General features: G+C 43.7%; 1 protein-coding gene across 1 annotated transcript in view; it reads left to right on the top strand.

The window, feature by feature from the left end:
* FBXL13 (F-box and leucine rich repeat protein 13) overlaps nt 1-18,122 on the top strand; it is a 263,465-nt gene that overhangs the window by 172,848 nt on the left and 72,495 nt on the right. Inside the window, exon 13 of the mRNA XM_063448155.1 lies at nt 6,299-6,394. Within this exon, the coding sequence (XP_063304225.1) occupies nt 6,299-6,394 (96 nt within the window). The remainder of the gene's footprint in view (nt 1-6,298; nt 6,395-18,122) is intronic.

Below are 18,122 nucleotides of genomic sequence, written 5' to 3' on the forward strand. Positions count from 1 at the left end.
CAGTTGTAATCAAAATTATTCAACTCCCATTGAAAATAGGGTTTATTGTCAAATTTAGAGACTTTCTGCTGTTTGCAATGAACAATTAAAAAAGCTATTTAAATAGCTCAACACAACAAATGCTCCAAGCGGTTTCCCCAAATTCAACTGAAAATGCAACTTATAATGACCTCCAGTCTCAATATGCAACCCCATCATTGCAAGCATGTTTAGTACTTAGTAGAGCACCATTTTGCTGTTATGACCTGCTGCAAACAAGATGCATAGCCAGACACCAGCTTCTGACACCGTTCCTGAGTCTTAACTATAGTTGAGTAATATTCTTGGGTTTGCATGTTGCAACCTCCTTCATCAAATCCCACCAGAGATTTTCTATGGTGTTTAAATCAGGTGATGGCCACTGTAAATATCTCCAGGACTTCTTATGCATTCAAGCCTTCGTGGGATTTGAGGAATGCTTGGGATCATTGTCTTGTTGGAAGGTCTAATGATGCCCAAGCTTCAGCTTTCTCAGAGACGGCATGACATTTTCTCCTGGGATTTCTTGATACTTCAATGAATCCATCTTGCCTTCCACACGCTGCAGGTTTCCAGTGCCAGAGGATGCAAAGCAGCCCCAGAGTATCACAGAGTCACCACTATGCTTTACTGTAGGTGAAGTGTTCTTTTCAGCATATGCTTCATTCATCTTTCTCCAGACATACCGCTGATCAATCAAGCTGAAAAGTTACAGGTTTTTATTTCCCTCCACAGAACAGAATCTCAAAACTTCTGTTGTTTTTTTCTAGGAGTTTTAGCATATTGGAGGTGACTTTTCTTGTGCTTTTGGGTCAGTAGTGGTGTACATCTTGTAGTTCTGGCATGGAAACCTTCTACGTTTAGTACGTGCCTTACTGTGCTCACTGAAACCTCAGTGCCTGTTTCCATCAAGTCTTGCTGCAGGTCTTTTGTAGTCACTTGACGGTTTTTCTCAATCTGCCTTCTCAGAAATCTTGTTGCAGCCATTGGTAGCTTCCTTTTTTCTTTTTTCTGTAACCACTGTTCCTTCAACTTTGAACTTGTAAACTCTGCTTCCAACGGTGTCTCTGGGAACATTCTGTGCCTTCTCTTTCATTTTTTATCCTGTTCCTTGTTTGTGAAGGGCGATGATCTCTTCTCTTAACTTTGTGGACCATTCTTTTGACTTAGCCATATTTCTAACATGCAGTCAAACATGACATAATTTTGATTACAACTGTAAGTAAAAATTGCACCAAAGTTTTACACGTTAGTTCTAGTTAATTGAGCTGAAGCTGAAGAGGGGTTTCGGGTGATTGGGTAGGTGATGATAATCTTTTAACTAGCCATTGAAGCACAATAATTTCCTATGTTAATTCGCCTCTGCATAGAGCAAATAGATTTGGAAGAGGGCCACTGTTTAGCAAACAAATTGTTTGTGGTTTCTTAGGAAAAGCATTCCATTGATTCCCTTCGGATGAAGTATGTTAGCCTCAATAGTAGTTTAAAAACCGGCATTAAAACAATGCATTCCCTTTAGCTTTGCAAGCTGAGTTACATTATCTGAGAAATTAAATAACTTTGAGATTTATTCACTAAAAAACAAATTGATTGTAGTGAATTGAAATCAAGTTTACAAATTGTAAGCTAAATTTGCAATGCTGTCAATTGATTTGGATATTTTTTTATACATCTACTAATGTGGCCTGGAATGTGTAATTTGTATTTACATTCATTGCTGTTTGTTGTTAGATCTGCAGCTACGTGGACAATGCTGTGGCATAACTCTAAAGAGAATAAAATTCACAATTCAAATGTATAGATTTCACGTTATGTTTTTCTGTGTCGTTATAGTGTTAAATAAATACTACAAATGTTTTCGTCATAGGCAGCAGCACACTAGGGATTGTGGGATTCTGATTTGAGGGATCTACATCTGTACATGCATCCTCCCTGTACATTTCATGTGGCCTCCTTTGTGGAAAAAGCTACATTGAAGGGACACTATAGTCACCTGAACAACTTTAGCTTAATGAAGCAGTTTTGGTGTATAGAACATGCCCCTGCAGCCTCACTGCTCAATACTCTGCCATTTAGGAGTTAAATCCCTTTGTTTATGAACCCTAGTCACACCTTCCTGCATGTGACTTGCACAGCCTTCCATAAACACTTCCTGTAAAGAGAGCCCTATTTAGGCTTTCTTTATTGCAAGTTCTGTTTAATTAAGATCTTCTTATCCCCTGCTATGTTAATAGCTTGCTAGACCCTGCAAGTGTATGTGATTAAAGTTCAATTTAGAGATTGAGATACAATTATTTAAGGTAAATTACATCTGTTTGAAAGTGAAACCAGTTTTTTTTTCATGCAGGCTCTGTCAATCATAGCCAGGGGAGGTGTGGCTAGGGCTGCATAAACAGAAACAATGTGATTTAACTCCTAAATGACAGTGAATTGATCAGTGAAATTGCAGGGGAAGGATCTATACACTAAAACTGGTTTATTTAGCTAAAGTAATTTAGGTGACTATAGTGTTCCTTTAAATTAAGATCTCTTGTAGTCTGATTATTCACTGGCAATTTTGCCATCACAATGTATAGATTGGATGTACTCCTACAAAAGGGTGACCTTGTAAGCCACATACAGTCATGGGAAAAAGAAAGTACACAGTCTTTGAATTCTATGGTTTTACATATCAGGACATATTAGCAATCATTTGTTCCTTAGCAGGTTTTAAAATTAAGTAAATACAACCTCAGATGGAAAACAACATATGACACATTACACAGTGTCATATTTATTTAACAAAAATAAAGACAAAAAGGAGAAGCCATGTGTGAAAACACAAAGTACACTTTATGATTTAATAGCTTGTAGAACCACCTTTAGCAGTAATAACTTGAAGCATTCATCTTTTGTATGGCTTTATCAGTCTCTCATATCATTGTGGAGGAATTTTGGAGGAAATTTGGCTCATTTGGCTCATTCTTCTTTACAATGTTGCTTCATCTCATGAAGCTCATTGGCATTTTATTATGCACATCTCTCTTTAAGTCCTGCCACAGTATTTCAATCAGGTTGAGGTCTGGACTTTAACTGGGCCATTGCAACACCTTGATTCTTTTATTTTCAGCCATTTTGTTGTAGATTTGCTGGTGTGCTTGGGATCATTGTCCTGTTGCGTGACCCAACTTCAGCCAAGCTTTAGCTGTCGCACAGATGGCCTCACATTTGACTCAGGAATACTTTTTGGTATACAGAAGAGTTCATGGTCGATTCAATGACTGCAAGGTTCCCAAGTCCTGTGGCTGCAAAAGAAGCCCAAACCATCACCCCTTCACCACCTTGCTTGACAGTTGGTATGAGTTGTTTGTGCTGAGTTGTTTGTGCTGATACAGCAAACTTAGTGCTGTGCATTATAGCCAAACATCCCTACTTTGTCCTCATCTGTCCAAAAGACATTGTTCCAGAAGTCGTGTGGATTGTTCAGGTGTAACTTTGCAAGCTTAAGCCATGCTGCCATATTCTTTTTAGAGAGAAGAGGCTTTCTCCGGCCAACCCTTCCAAACAAACCATACTTGTTTAGTTTTTTTTATTATTGTACTATCATAAACTTTAACATTTAGCATGCTAACTGAGGTGTGTCGAGTCTGAAATGTAACTCTTGTTTATATTTAATTTCTCTGAGCATTTCACGGTCTTACCTTGGGGTAAATTTGGTGGGATGTCCACTCCTAAGAAGATTGCCAACTGTCTTAAATGTTTTCCACTTTTGAATACCGTATATACTCGAGTATAAGCCGAGTTTTTCAGCCCATTTTTTGGGCTGAAAAACCCCAACTCGGCTTATACTCGAGTCAAGGTCTGTATTATGGCAATTTACATTGCCATAATACAGACTGGGGGAGAGGGGGGCTGGCAGAGCTGTACTTACCTCTCCTGCAGCTCCTGTCAGCTCTCTCCTCCTCCGCGCCGTCCGTTCAGCACCTCGGTCAGCTCCCAGTGTAAATCTCGCGAGAGCCGCGGCTCTCGCGAGACTTACACTGGGAGCTGACAGAGGGAGCTGCACGGACGGCGCAGAGGAGGAGAGAGCTGACAGGAGCTGCAGAACAGGTAAGTTACAGCTCTGCCAGCCCCCCTCTCCCCCCCACTGAACTGCCACTGGACCACCAGGGAAGGAGAGCCCCCCTCCCTGCCATGTATCAAGCAGGGAGGGGGGACGAAAAATAAATAAAAATATAAATAAAATAAGAAATAATAATAAAAATAATAATAATAAAAAAAATAATAATAAAAAAAGGGGGTATAAGGACCACTGTGGGAGGGGGGGGGGATATAAGGACCACTATGGGAGGGAGGGGGTGGGATAAGGACCACTATGGGAGGGAGGGGGTGGGATAAGGACCACTATGGGAGGGAGGGGGGGTATAAGGACCGCTATGGGAGGGAGGGGGGGATAAGGACCACTATGGGAGGGAGGGGGGGGATAAGGACCACTATGGGAGGGAGGGGGGGGGATAAGGACCACTATGGAAGGGAGGGGGGGATAAGGACCACTATCGGAGGGAGGGGGTGGGATAAGGACCACTATGGGAGGGAGGGGGGGAGAAAAGGAACACTATGGGAGGGAGGGGGGAGAAAAGGAACACTATGGGAGGGAGGGGGGGGATAAGGACCACTATGGGAGGGAGGGGGATAAGGACCACTATGGGAGGGAGGGGGGGATAAGGACCACTATGGGAGGGAGGGGGGGGATAAGGACCACTAGGGGAGGGGAGGGGGAAGTAAGGACCACTAGGGGAGGGGAGGGGGAAGTAAGGACCACTAGGGGAGGGGAGGGTAAGGACCACTAGGGGAGGGGTGAGTTAGGACCACTGGGGGAGGGGGGTGAAGGAACACGGGGGTGGGGAGGTAAGGACCACTGAGGGAGGAGGAGGGGAGGTCAGGACATATGGGGGGGGGGCAAATATCCTTGCACCGGCCCTGCACACACTGCATTCATACACTGCATTCATACACACACTGCACTCATACACACACACACTGCACTCATACACACACACTGCACTCACACACACTGCATTCATACACACACGCACTGCATTCATACACACACGCACTGCATTCATACACACACACACTGCATTCATACACACACACGCTGCACTCATGCACTCATACACACACACACTGCACTCATACACACGCTGCACTCATACACACGCTGCACTCATACACACGCTGCACTCATACACACACACTGCACTCATACACACACTGCACTCATACACACACGCTGCACTCATACGCACACACTGCATTCATTATACACACACTGTAAATAAATATTCAATTAATATATTTTTTTTAGGATCTAATTTTATTTAGAAATTTACCAGTAGCTGCTGCATTTCCCACCCTAGTCTTATACTCGAGTCAATAAGTTTTCCCAGTTTTTTGGGGAAAAATTAGGGGCCTCGGCTTATATTCGGGTCGGCTTATACTCGAGTATATACAGTAATATTTTTCAGTGTAGAATGATGGACTTTTAACATTTTTTGAAATTGCCCTTTAACCTTCCCAGTTTGATGGGCAGCAACAATTGCTTCCCAAAATCATTGCTGATGTATTTTTTTTCATTGTCATTATGTTAACACACATCTGAATGCTCCACATCAGCAAACTCCTAAAATGTTGGTGGAAGCTGTACCCAGGACCCTGGTCCAGGGTGGGAAGCAACGGCGAGACTCTGGCTAAGCTGCAGCAGGTAGGGGCTGAAGTGCTGATGGTGTCCCGGTGATAGCTAGGAAACGTGTTTGGCAGAGGTACCCAGTCGGGGTACCAGGCAGTCCGCCTCATTTGGCTTTACACTTGCTGATGAGCAAGGGTATTTGATTAGCAGCACCTATCTTCTACTTAGCCTCCTAATGCCTATCTAAGCAGTAAGGGTGCGGTAGTTTTTCACACATGGCTTCTCCATGTTGGCTTTATTTTATGTTCATTTATGTTAAATAAATCATAACACAATGTAATATGTCATGTGTTGTTGTTCATCTGAGGTTGTATTTACCTAATTTTAAGACCTGCTAAGGAAAACATGATTGTTATATTGTCCTGATATATAAAATCATATACTTTCTGTATATTGTTACTAAAGGATCCACATTACTTATTACATTTTAAGCTTTTAATTAGTGCTAGTAGTGTTTTAATTGCAGATTATTTCTATATTATTTCTATATGCACATCCAGTCTTCTTCTTATTCCAAAAGATTTAAAAAATATATTTATACTTTATTTTTAGATATCTGTTGATGGTTTCAGATACATAGCTGGCTGCTATTCTCTTCAACAGTTGGAACTAAATGATATGTTTACCCTGACAGATAACTGCGTAATAGTAAGTATGGCATTTGCACATTTTCCATGTTATAAATGGTAACTTTCAGGAAAGGAAATTTTTCACTTTTATATGCTTAACACTTGATTTTGTCTGGCTGGATAACATTTGGCAAAAATGGCAGAATTCTAACCAAAATGGGAATATTTATATTTACTAGAGCCAATTCCAGTTCGTATTGGGTCAACCCGACCAGTTGCATACAATCTATAAGATCTGGAATATATACAAAGCACCAATTTTAAACTAAATGGTATAATTTTAAGTACTCTTTGTCCACAACAGCACATGCACCCAGTGAACAAATGGTTAAAAAAAAAACTAAATTGTGTGAAGGTTAACCACTTGGTGGATGGCCAGCTCTTGCTCACCAGTTGCAACATTTAAGAGTTAAAACAAAGCCTATGGTTGATCCCCATGTTAGTGTAAGGGATGTTTAACACCCTCCTTATGTCCCCACATGGCATGCTGCTGGTGGGGCATGTCTACTAAACAGTAATCAGACAGCTGGGGCTCACTGTAACTAGATTTATAGAGACTGGGCATCGGGTGGGGGTTTACAATTCAATAAGAGAGGGTGGGCAGGTCACTGTCCACCCACCCTTCCCCATCCATGACCAGTGGGTGGTGGCTCTATAAAAAACATGGGTGGGAACTAATATTTAATATAGGAGGGACATCCCACTGTTAGCCCCATGCTTCCCACCAATGGATGGTGAGTAGGGCTAGTTAAAAATCAAGGGGAGAGAGGACATGGTATTGGCAATCCATTTACCCATGGGATTCAGGTGGGGGGTAAGAATGTAATATGCATGGTTGAGCATGCCTTTGATCACCCCCCAAAATAAATGGCATTGCTAGCTCAGTGGGGATCTTGGGGATCTTATTTTAGGAATCCCCATCTGTATATATTTGTATATTATGATAATGCAGACAGAATTTTATCATATTTATCATCTATGTTCTTTTGACTTTCACTCTTTTGCAGTGTTATATTTATATTTTATTGTGCTATATTGTATCCTATAGATTCCCCATATGATTATGTTGAGTCTGTCACCATAAGTTAAATGTAATTTGATAAAGGCTAGTCCGGGGTGGACGTAAAGAAGGTAATAATAGTTCCATTAGGAACTGTGTGTCTTGCTTGGTCCTTTCAGGGCAGAAGCGGATTTTTAGGACCTGCTCTCTGGCTACACTGTTCCCTGACAGACACAATAATAGAAAGTCCGGTGCACAAAGTCATATATTCAGTCCAAGATTTATTGGAGAATAAAAATCACAATGTTTCGGCAGACACAGAAACTTTTATCAAGCACTGTTCCCTGGTCCTGGGGACCCATAAGCAAAGAGCTAGGTTTCTGTGCTGTGAGTGCCTTTAAAAAGGGTAGAGGGTAGATATCTGCCTAGAAGATTGAAGACAGGATGAGAGGTCAATACCTGCCTGGAAAACATGGTGTTCCTGGGACCCCTGGAGAAGGTACTGATGCCATAGAGGGACAGGTGATGTTCCCATTACACCTGCCTCAAGCCCACAGTAACTCCTCAATAAAACAATTCTACCACCACCATCACCCTAATAATAGTGTGGGGGGCAATAAATTTAACATCTGTAAAAAAGAAAAAAAAATTCTACTTACTTCAAAAGTCTTTTTTCCTAAATTATTATTATTATTATTATTGCCATTTATATAGCGTCAACGGATTCCATAGTGCTTTACAATATTATGAGAGAGAGGGGATTTAACTATAAATAGGACAATTACAAGAAAACTTACAGGAACAATGGGTTAAGGAGGACCCTGCTCAAACAAGCTTACAGTCTATAGGGGGTGGGGTATAAAACACATCAAGGGGGGGCGGGGCCGGGCCGCCGAGCCGAGCGGTCGCAAGACAGATCGGCTCCCGCACAATATGACCCGTTAAGCCTATGAATGGAGTTTCTTGGGGGAATAAAGGGTTACCATCCACGACCCTCGATGCATACAGGCTACCGGAGCTGAGGAGAGGCTTGCTCCTTGAGTTCTAGTCCCTCGGAGGAGAGGCCCCTGCTGTACCAGGCGGAAGGCCTACCTGGCGGTGAGTGGAGTGGACGGCCGCCGCTCCACTATCCTGCCCAACGGAGCCTGACTCGAACATGGAACAAGGCGGATCCGGCCCCGACCCCCCCCCTCTGGACCGGGGGGGTGATCCCGGTCCATGCCCCAGAGTCACGCCCGAAGACTCCACCGGACCATCGGGCCCAAACCCAAGATGGCGGATGTCAGGTGCGCGGGAACTGCACCGCAGAGCCCATGGCAATCTCCGGACACCATCTGACCCGACGGCAACACGAGCCAAGCGACTCATGCCTTGCGGCAACACCCGAGCAAGGAGACACTCCAGAGGCATGGCGCTGGTAACCCGGCAGGAAGCACCACCCACGTGGACGGCGCGGCGGAAGAGACCGCTCATCCTTCTTCTGAGCTGGGAGCTCACCGGGAGGTACCCCTCCACAGCGCGCCATACCACCCGGGGGAAAGCCGGCAACCGACGGAACCCTGGGCCCACGGTCCTGTTGATGGGACCAATGGCGATCGCACACGAGCCCCCACCAAGGCCTCAGGCCGAAGAACGGCGGCCCCGGACGCAGAGTCGCCACGACACCGTGATGATCAGGTGCATGGTGCTGGTCGACAACCCGACTGAACATCAAGCGACACTCACCCCGAGCTCCACACGAGACCTGCATATACCCCCTCCAGCACGCTTCCTACCACAGGTATCGGGTGAAACAGAGACCTGAACACCAGGCCGGCACACGAGACCTCTCACCATCTCACACGAACTGCCGGCGGGAGAGACAAGCTCCACCACAGCTGAGTACTGCCTAACACCCGAACGGACATAGACTCTTTGTGACCTTGTTGCATTACACATGGACCCATACTGTGCCATATCCACTCTTTGGCTTCTTCCCTCTCCTTAGACACGCTAAAACCCGGTATGCTCTCTATGCCCTGGGCAGATCTTATAAGGGCAATTGTCTGGCCTCTGCTGAGTGTCCCTAGCCTGACCCTAGCAATTAAAGGGGGTTATCCCCCATACACTTGGTCTCCAGCTAGCAACTAACCGTAATCTTGTAAATGTAATGGAAATGTTTGTGTAAAGCCTGTAATTTCATGCATAGCTCAAGCAAATTGTTCATGTTGTACTTTTACGTTAGATGAAGCGTGGTTCTCCCAGCTATAACTATAGCTTAACCCCTATGACCTCTAGGTAGACGTAAGTGGCTAGCCTGTGTACTAATCTACCCAAAATCTGTATGAGCAACATGACAGTTAAGAGTGACCTACCTGCAGAGGCCTAGGCGTAACTACTTATCCTGTGTCACCAGATGCCTGTCTAGATCTAGTGAGTTACCATCCGGACCTCAGGGTCCTTAGCTTGTACTGCCAAACGAAGTTTAACGATAATAAATTTAAAAAAAAAGAGGCACCGCACATCTGGAAATGTAAACTAAAGTTTGCGTATTGTTATACCAACCCTATACTGTAAATCGCTCAATGTTTCCTCCAACTTCTCTTCTGTACCCCATCTTACATGCCTCTAATAAAAGAAAGATTGACAAAAAAAAAAAAAACACATCAAATCTTATTTTCTTCAGCCCCAAAGAAGCCCAAAAAATGTATTTAAAACCCAATCACTATTAAAGAATAAAAAATACCAAATTGCAAAAACCTGACAGAAAAAAGAAAATCTATGTCGTGATAAAATGAATTCATCTTTGCACATCAAGGGATCAGCACTAACTAACATGGCATAGCATGTTTTTAAAAAAACACAAAACTTTTAAATGTGGTGGTTGACTATCAAGCATTGGCCAGGTGACACATGGTTAACTCCTGCCCCACTGAGAGTTTTCCCTTATGGCTACTAGCGATAGCAGCTGTCATATAGTTCTGAATTCTAAAATCAGGCCCTGATATTTAGCATTTGCACCCAGATTTTAAGCATCCAGGTTTGAATTTCAGCTGTCTGACAGCTTTTAGTTTAGCTGAAGTTATAACATTTAGCTCATTTGGAGTCTGGTTTGCAATATCCGGACATTGCTAAAAACTATGAAGAATGTGCAGATTTTGCAGTCTGAATGGTCACATACTGCACTAAATGGTTTTGAGCCATTCAAATATTAGTAAACAACCATGTGTGTGCCTGTTTCACCTGTTTGTAGTAGCATAAATCTAGCCATGTAGTAGGGATGTGCATGGGGAAAATTTTCGGTTCGGTTCGGCATTCCGAAATTCGGGACTTCGGCGGTTCGGAATTTCGGAACTTCGACATTTCGGGACTTCCGCACTTTGGGACTTTGCTTGCAGCCACTTAGTAGATAACTCCCTAATTCCCACGGTATAAGGGAGTTATCTACCAAAAGGCTGAAAGACCTAAATTGGTCTTTCAGCCACATTTACTAATACTAAGTAAAAATTACTTAGTATTAGTAAATTTTGCCCCTACTCGCTATACCGCTATATTCGGCAATTTCGGGACTTCAGCAATTCACCTATTTGGACATTCGGATGTATCCGAATGTCCGAATTGCCCGAAATTCGTCCGAATTGCCATTTGGGAGGAAAAACGAATTGCACATGTCTACCATGTAGTAGTTGAATACCATCAGTCTTCTCAGTGTAGTAGACAAGTATATACTAAGTAGCGTAAGACAAATTAAGTTTAATATGGATACATCTTTACATTGACACAAATGTTTCATAGGAGAACTCTGAATTCTCTGAAAATGACACAAATTAATAAAACATTGAAAATCTCCTATATATTGTGTTAACATTTTATTTGTGTGATGCTCTGTCTGCTTTTAAGTTTATTTTTATTATAAATTTAGAAATTTATATTTATTATTAAAGATGTATCAGTTCGTTTCACAATCCAGTTCAGTCAAGGCACAGCCATGGAACATTGTATTGGAGGAGGGGAAACAGAAACCGCATCAAAGTATCCTGTTCTAAAAAGTGGTCTAAATGATTAAAATTGGAAACCAGTTCAACCAGCACATTCCATTGGTGACACCTCCCCTTTAACATTTTGCAGTAAGTTTTAGAACAGAACACTTTCATAACTCTTCCACAATGTTTCTGTTTGTCCTCCTTCCTCTCTGCTGACTGCCAGGTGGAAATGGAAAAGTGTATAGCACATATTGTCAAGAAGCCAAGATTAATGCACTTAGTTACAGTATAGACCTAAATAAAGTGGCATAGATGATTTTCTCTTATCAGATTAATCCAGTGACAGACTCTGGAACTCTTATCAACATTTTTTTTTTTTTTTTGCGAGATTAGCGTACTAGATTAAGCTGTGTTCCTACAATTTATTTTACATTAGATACTGTTAACCAGATAATTAACTATGGTTTATCTAAGACATTGCGGGAATAGCTGTCTTGACCCAATGGCGTGTAGGCAGATGAGTCGTCGATGCCTGTATTGCCTTGACAGCTTTAACAAGCGCAAACATAATCAACACAATTTTACAGTGTTATGGCAGGAGTGAGCTGAGCATTTTTAGTAAGTTAGTAATGCTAGACATAGCAGACGACCAACAAGCAAATTACAGTTTGCAAGCATGTGATGTGTAGCTGTGATGTATGCAAAGTATATGAGCGATTAGCATTCTGTCAAATAACTAAACATAAGATAAACATTAAATAAGACCCCCCCCCCTCATCCCCCGAAGTAATCAAGGTAGGTTAGGACTGTCTCTATAGCAGAGGCTAAACGTATGTGAATGTTCAACTAAAGTACTTCTCAAGTCAGCCGATGCCTTGCAGGGGCTGCGTGTTTCCACACTGTGCAGGTTGAGGCATCCAGCTCGGTAGCCCATGGGTTGAGGTGCGTGTGGACCTTGTGCCGAGTGGACGTGATCTTGGTGGGGCAAATTGAGTCAGTCTTATGGTTGCGTGGCCTGTCTCACGGACCGATCGTGGGTTGCCACTGCCACAGGAGGATCCGCCTGTGGCTGTCGCTTCATGGGGTCTCACATCCCGCCGTTTCTCCAGCTTGTTCGAGCCCACTTTGCCCCTCCGGAGCTTGTGTCGCATCTCCACTCGCAGGTGAGTTAACCTTGGGCGTTCTCTCCTGGGTTTTCCCGGGACTCTGGGTGCCGCCCCTGGTCTGCTGCTGCACTCTGTGGGGCTCCAGAAGCATGACCCAGAGATGGCTCCTTGTTGGTGCTTGCCTCTTGTGGGTTTATTTTCAGAGGGGGTTAGTGCTACCCTCCGCTTGACTGCCTGATGTAGGTTCTGTGGCAGGACTGTGGGCAGATTCTCCGGCACCGGAGATTAAATGCGGGCCTCCAGTTTCTCCCAAAAGGAGGCGAAGATTTTATTTAACCTGCGCTCCGTTTCCAGTGCTGCACTGCATGGGTCAGTAGCGTGGGAGGCATCCGCCATTTTGTTGGCCTTGTCAGTAGTAGGCCCGGGATTCTGTGTTGGTGTCATGTTACCAGTACTTTGCATGGGGTTCGGGTGGGGGATTACCGCGCCGGTCCAGAGGGGGAGAGGGGGACTCGGGCCCCAGTTTAAGTTTTCACCTTGTTGTGGCAGCAGGGGAACAGCCGTCTCTCCTGCGCCTGCCTTGCTTGTAGGCCTCACCAGGGTGATGTGGGAGTATTGCTTGAACTGTTGCTTAAGTGGTGTCATTTTGTTCACCTCAATGTTTCTTCTCGGTTGGTGAGCTTGCTGTATCGGGGAGCCGCTGTTTCAGTCGCGATATTCTGCTTTGTTTGTTCTGGTGAGCAGGAGCTGCTAAGACATGCTTCCTCTCTGCTCTGCAGCCAGGCTCCGCCCCCCTTATCAACATTTTGACAGATCATTTTTATTTAAGGTACATGTAAAGAGGAAGGATGCTAAACTTGCAGTGTTATTCAAAGTGAATTTCAAAGTTAAGGTCAGAATAGCCGAACTGCAAACATTCTCCAAGTCAGCTATGCTTGCGCTACTCTGGCCTTAAATTTGAAATTCACCCCGAAATCTCACTTTAGGAAATACCCAGTGAATATTTGGTAAATCCTCAAATGTATATATAGAGCAGAAAGGAAGAACTAATCTGAATATGACTATTACAATGTGCTAATAAGCAAAGGGTGACTTAGACATAAGAGGGGAGAAAGGGAGTTCCCAGTGAATCTTCCATGGCTCCCCTCCCAAACTTCCCAGTATCCCTGTGATCTACGTGTAGACCACGGTTCCATCCACAACTCCAAGGCCAACTTTGTCAGGTGTTTGAGAGCAGAGACCAGTGGTGCTCTGTCTTGCTGCAAGCTCTTGCTCCACCACCATCAGAAGGCTGTCATCCCTGCTCTCAACCCCTTGCATTGCTGCAAGTTGGGGGGGAGAGTCTAGTGGTCCTCTGTCCCGATGCCAGCTCTTCCACTGGTGAAGTGGTGTACTCCTCAGACTCCAGCACCACCAGAAGGCTGTCCTCCCTGCTCTTAAGCTGTAGCGTCACTGCAAGTTGAAGGCAGAGGTCATTGGTCCTCTGTCCCGATGTCAGCTCTTCTGCTAGGGTTTCGTTTGCCGCTGGGTAGGGAGACCAACTACCTCTATTCCTAGTAACTCAATCTGCTGCTGAGGGGTGAGGCCGACAACCTTTACCTCTACTCCCTGGGTTTCCATGACAGAGGGTTGGGGATCTGGGCTTGCTGCCCAGTAACCCTGTGATTCAGGTGTGGAGAATACAGAGATTGCATACCACCTTAAGGCCCGGTAAGAATCATCCAGCCACAATTGTTTTTGGCCAGCTCTTCTAATTGGAAAACCCATTTTGCCAGGGGCTGCTCTCCCAAAAACAACATCCGCAAATCAATTTGATTCCAAAATAGCTGTATAATGGTTGGGAGAGATTCTCCCCGGAGACCACAAACCTCCTCAAGGACATTGTTCCAGAGTTCCCATTGGATCGTGTCCCGCCGGTCCAGTTCACTCTTTGTTAAGAAAGGGCCATCATACTGGGACAGAACTGCTGGTAGCCTCCGCTGGAAATTCTCCTCGGATGGGGACACTGCATGGGTGCTAGCTCTATCCATCTCCATGAATTCCAGGAAGCACAGCGGGATCCTAGATGATGGGCCAGTGTCCAGAGACGTTTCTCCAGTTGCCAGGAAGCCATCCCACCACTCCCACCAAATGTAACGGAGCTCCGGTACTCCTATCGAGTACCTCTGCCAAGTCTGCTTCCTCGTAACGAGGCCGAGGCTTGACTGGGATCACTGAGGGCCTTTTCCACCCTGGACCAAACACCAGACAACACTTGGTGAAGATTAAAACAGCAGCTAACTTTAATATAGATAGCACACATATTTTTAGCCCTAGACAGCCTCATTTACATTTAATAGGGTGGATAGAGCACTATAGTACAAGGGAGGGTGTGGTCATACAATAGCAAGGGCTGATGGGAGATTGAGGAGGGACAGGGCATCTAGTTTAAACTGATCTGGCAGTGTTCCTGGGACAACACTCTGCTGGGGAAACCATAGGACAGGAAAAAGGGTGAGGGGGAGAGGCACAGACAAGCAGTACATTCAACATACCCTGCACCAATAATGGGCACAAGCTGACCAAAACACAGAAGGAATATGGGGACCTACATATAGTGTCTGTCTTCCTTCCCCAGTTATGGTGACTACCGTCACACCATGCTTCAACTCTGCATGGTGGCTAAACCATACACCCCAAATTATAGTGGACATCATAACTATTGCCTCGTTTCCACTGAGCGGATCGGTTCGGGTTGGTACAGTTTGGAAGGTTTAGAATGGACCAGCCCATTCTGGTGAGCGTTTCCACTGCAAGTCAGACCTTCAGGGCCATGCAGGGTTTAGAAAAAATGCTCTTCCTGTCCACCAATCAATGGATTGTATAGTAGTTCCGCCCTAACCGAACCGTTCCATTTTCTATGGCCGTACATCTGAAGCAGGACCCTGAATGGATCGGTACGGTTCGCTTGTATGGACCACTTTCATAATGGAAACACCCAAAATAGCGAACCGTACCGAACTGAACCGAACCGATCCGCTCAGTGGAAACGAGGCATAAGTGATCCCAAGTAGCACATTTCTAAGCATGTGGCTACAAGGCTTTTACTAGAGGTCACATTTATACTATATATTCTTCAGCTGTTATTTAACACAGATGTTCATACCTTGCAAATTATTTATTTTGTGATTTCTATATGCCAAATGGGATGTGAATCCTTTTGAGAAGCTGTCAATTAGTGTTTCAAAGTCAGTGTCTGGCAAAAACAATAGTCTTTCCGTTATCATGCATGTCTCAACATAGTGTAATGTGTAAAGTTAGGATCCCTCCAGGTAAAGAGAAAAAAAAATTAAATTATTTATTATAAATCAATTAGCTGTTTAATGCAACAACCAAGAATAGTTCTCCAATGCTTGGAGATTGGATCCTCAATGAGTGATGAGCACCGAAAAAACAATCTATTTACAAAGAAATGGACCACAGTCCTCTGCCTATCAAAGCAGCTATGTCACATTCGGGAGTCTTTGCATAATTTGGGTGTCCGTTGATCGCGTGTGCAGGGTAAGGTGAGTAATACTTAATGTAACTTGCGGCCACCACCATACTTTTCCTGCCAGGAACTTGCTGCCCCACCATGGTCTCCCTGCCAGTCCTCTTCAGCTCCTGGCACTTCAGCTGTCAGGAGCCCATGCCAGTGTTGTATTCTTGCGCATGCACGGAATTCTCTACAAACAGAATCTTTTTCCCTACAGCCATGTTTAGTGACTCACACAGTCAATGTAAGTATTTCATAAAGATTTTACCTCTATGAAATACTAATTTTGGGGACAGGGGGTTGACAGTGTCACTTCAAATGTAGTTGTAATTGTTGAGCTATCCCACATACAAACTGCATATCTTTGAAATCAGCTACTTTGTAAATAATTCACAGTTTTACTATTACATCCATTTTGGTATGACACAAGAGAAATCTAAATCTACATGTCCTTAGATGGCAGTCATATTAATGAACATCTTTTTTATTTTATTTGAAATTGCTATCTTTCCATTGCATATTTTTCAAGCTCTTTTTTTAAGCTGAATTCAGCTCACATGAACATGAACATTTATATATCCGGTTATTAAAATCTGAACAGCTCGTGAAAAAGGGAATGCATGACTTTCTCATATGAAAACCTCATTGTGTTTATGTAGCATACACTCTTTACATGGAAGAGTTATAGTTGCCACAGTGCATTGAATTATACCAAGATGTGTTTTCTAGCAAAGGAAACTAATGTAGCAATGCCATATCTCAGCTGTTAGTCTGACTCCATGAAACAACGCACATATAGCTGAAAACTGTCATTGATTATTTATCTTAAGGTCAACAAACCACAAGTCACTTTTTTTGTTTCATTCGGAGCATCCCATGTGACCATGTTTGATCTAAAGTGACATATAAGTTCATATTAAAATTTGGTATGTAAATTTAGACTTTATTCAGTAATTAATTTTTTTGTTTTTAAAGCCATGTAACATTGGAGGTCTCTAATTAACATCTTTGTATTTCAATTTGCTGTTGTTTTCCTGGGCTAAGACTATCCAGTGAAGTGCCACTGTATAGACAGAGTGCTGCAGAGTGACCATCTCTGATCACCTGAGGAGATCTGGCAAGGATAGCAACTTAGTCTCCTGGGCAAAGCAATACAGGAATAAAAAAACAACAACACCTGCAACACCTGGGGAGATACCACAGTGAGGTTTTATGGAGCACAGAGACAAAAAGGGAAGAAGCAGTAGGGAAAGAGACAATAATATGTGAATGGAAAATGATCAGAGTGGCGAAACTGGATGAGGGAGATTTTAAGGGGTGGAGTGGGCCATGAGCGGTGAGTAGGAAGAGAAATACAGCTGTAGATAGCATACAGACACCATACAAGCAAATGCCTTCAGACAAACATTTACAGCACGCTCTATTTATATCCTCTGCATTCACACAAATGCCATACATATAACATCTTGCACACTACACAAATACCTCTTGCATCTGCACATGCCTTTCATATACACTCTTACATTCACACACACACACCACAGAAATACACCCCTGTCTCCACAAACACAGACATACACAGGGCCGGTGCAAGGATTTCTGCCGCCGTAGGCAAAAATCAACGCCCCCTCATGTCACTCACTCACTGACAGACACACGCTGACACACATACACTCACTGACAGACACACACGCTGGGAGTATAATGATTATAGCTATCCCTGTAGTGATTATAGCTGTTCCCTACAACATGAAGTTTAATGGTACAGTAAACATGAGTTTAATGGTACAGGTTGGACACTCCCACATACAGTACACAATCCCTCCCCTCTGCCTGTGATACAATTAAGGTAGATAATGTTTTAACGTAATTATCCCCAAGCATAAAAAAAAAAACATATTTTACAAAGTCTCATAAGTACCCCAAAACACAACATATCCCCATAAAAGTCACATAGCCCTGATCTGGGTGAACAACATATCCAAAAATCACCTAGATCAGAGCAGGGGTTCAAAAGTTCTATGTAAGTCATATTTATGCCCAGGCGCGGGCATGGTCCCATGCCCAAAACAGTTCCATAGAATTATGCTGTGCGTCCGGTCTAGTTCGATAGTTTGCAAACGAACAAACTACCGAACTGAGTCAATACCCTGGAGCTTGTTCCC

The sequence above is a fragment of the Pelobates fuscus genome, chromosome 3 (assembly GCF_036172605.1).
Source record: "Pelobates fuscus isolate aPelFus1 chromosome 3, aPelFus1.pri, whole genome shotgun sequence".
In the NCBI taxonomy this organism is placed as follows: Eukaryota; Metazoa; Chordata; class Amphibia; order Anura; family Pelobatidae; genus Pelobates; species Pelobates fuscus.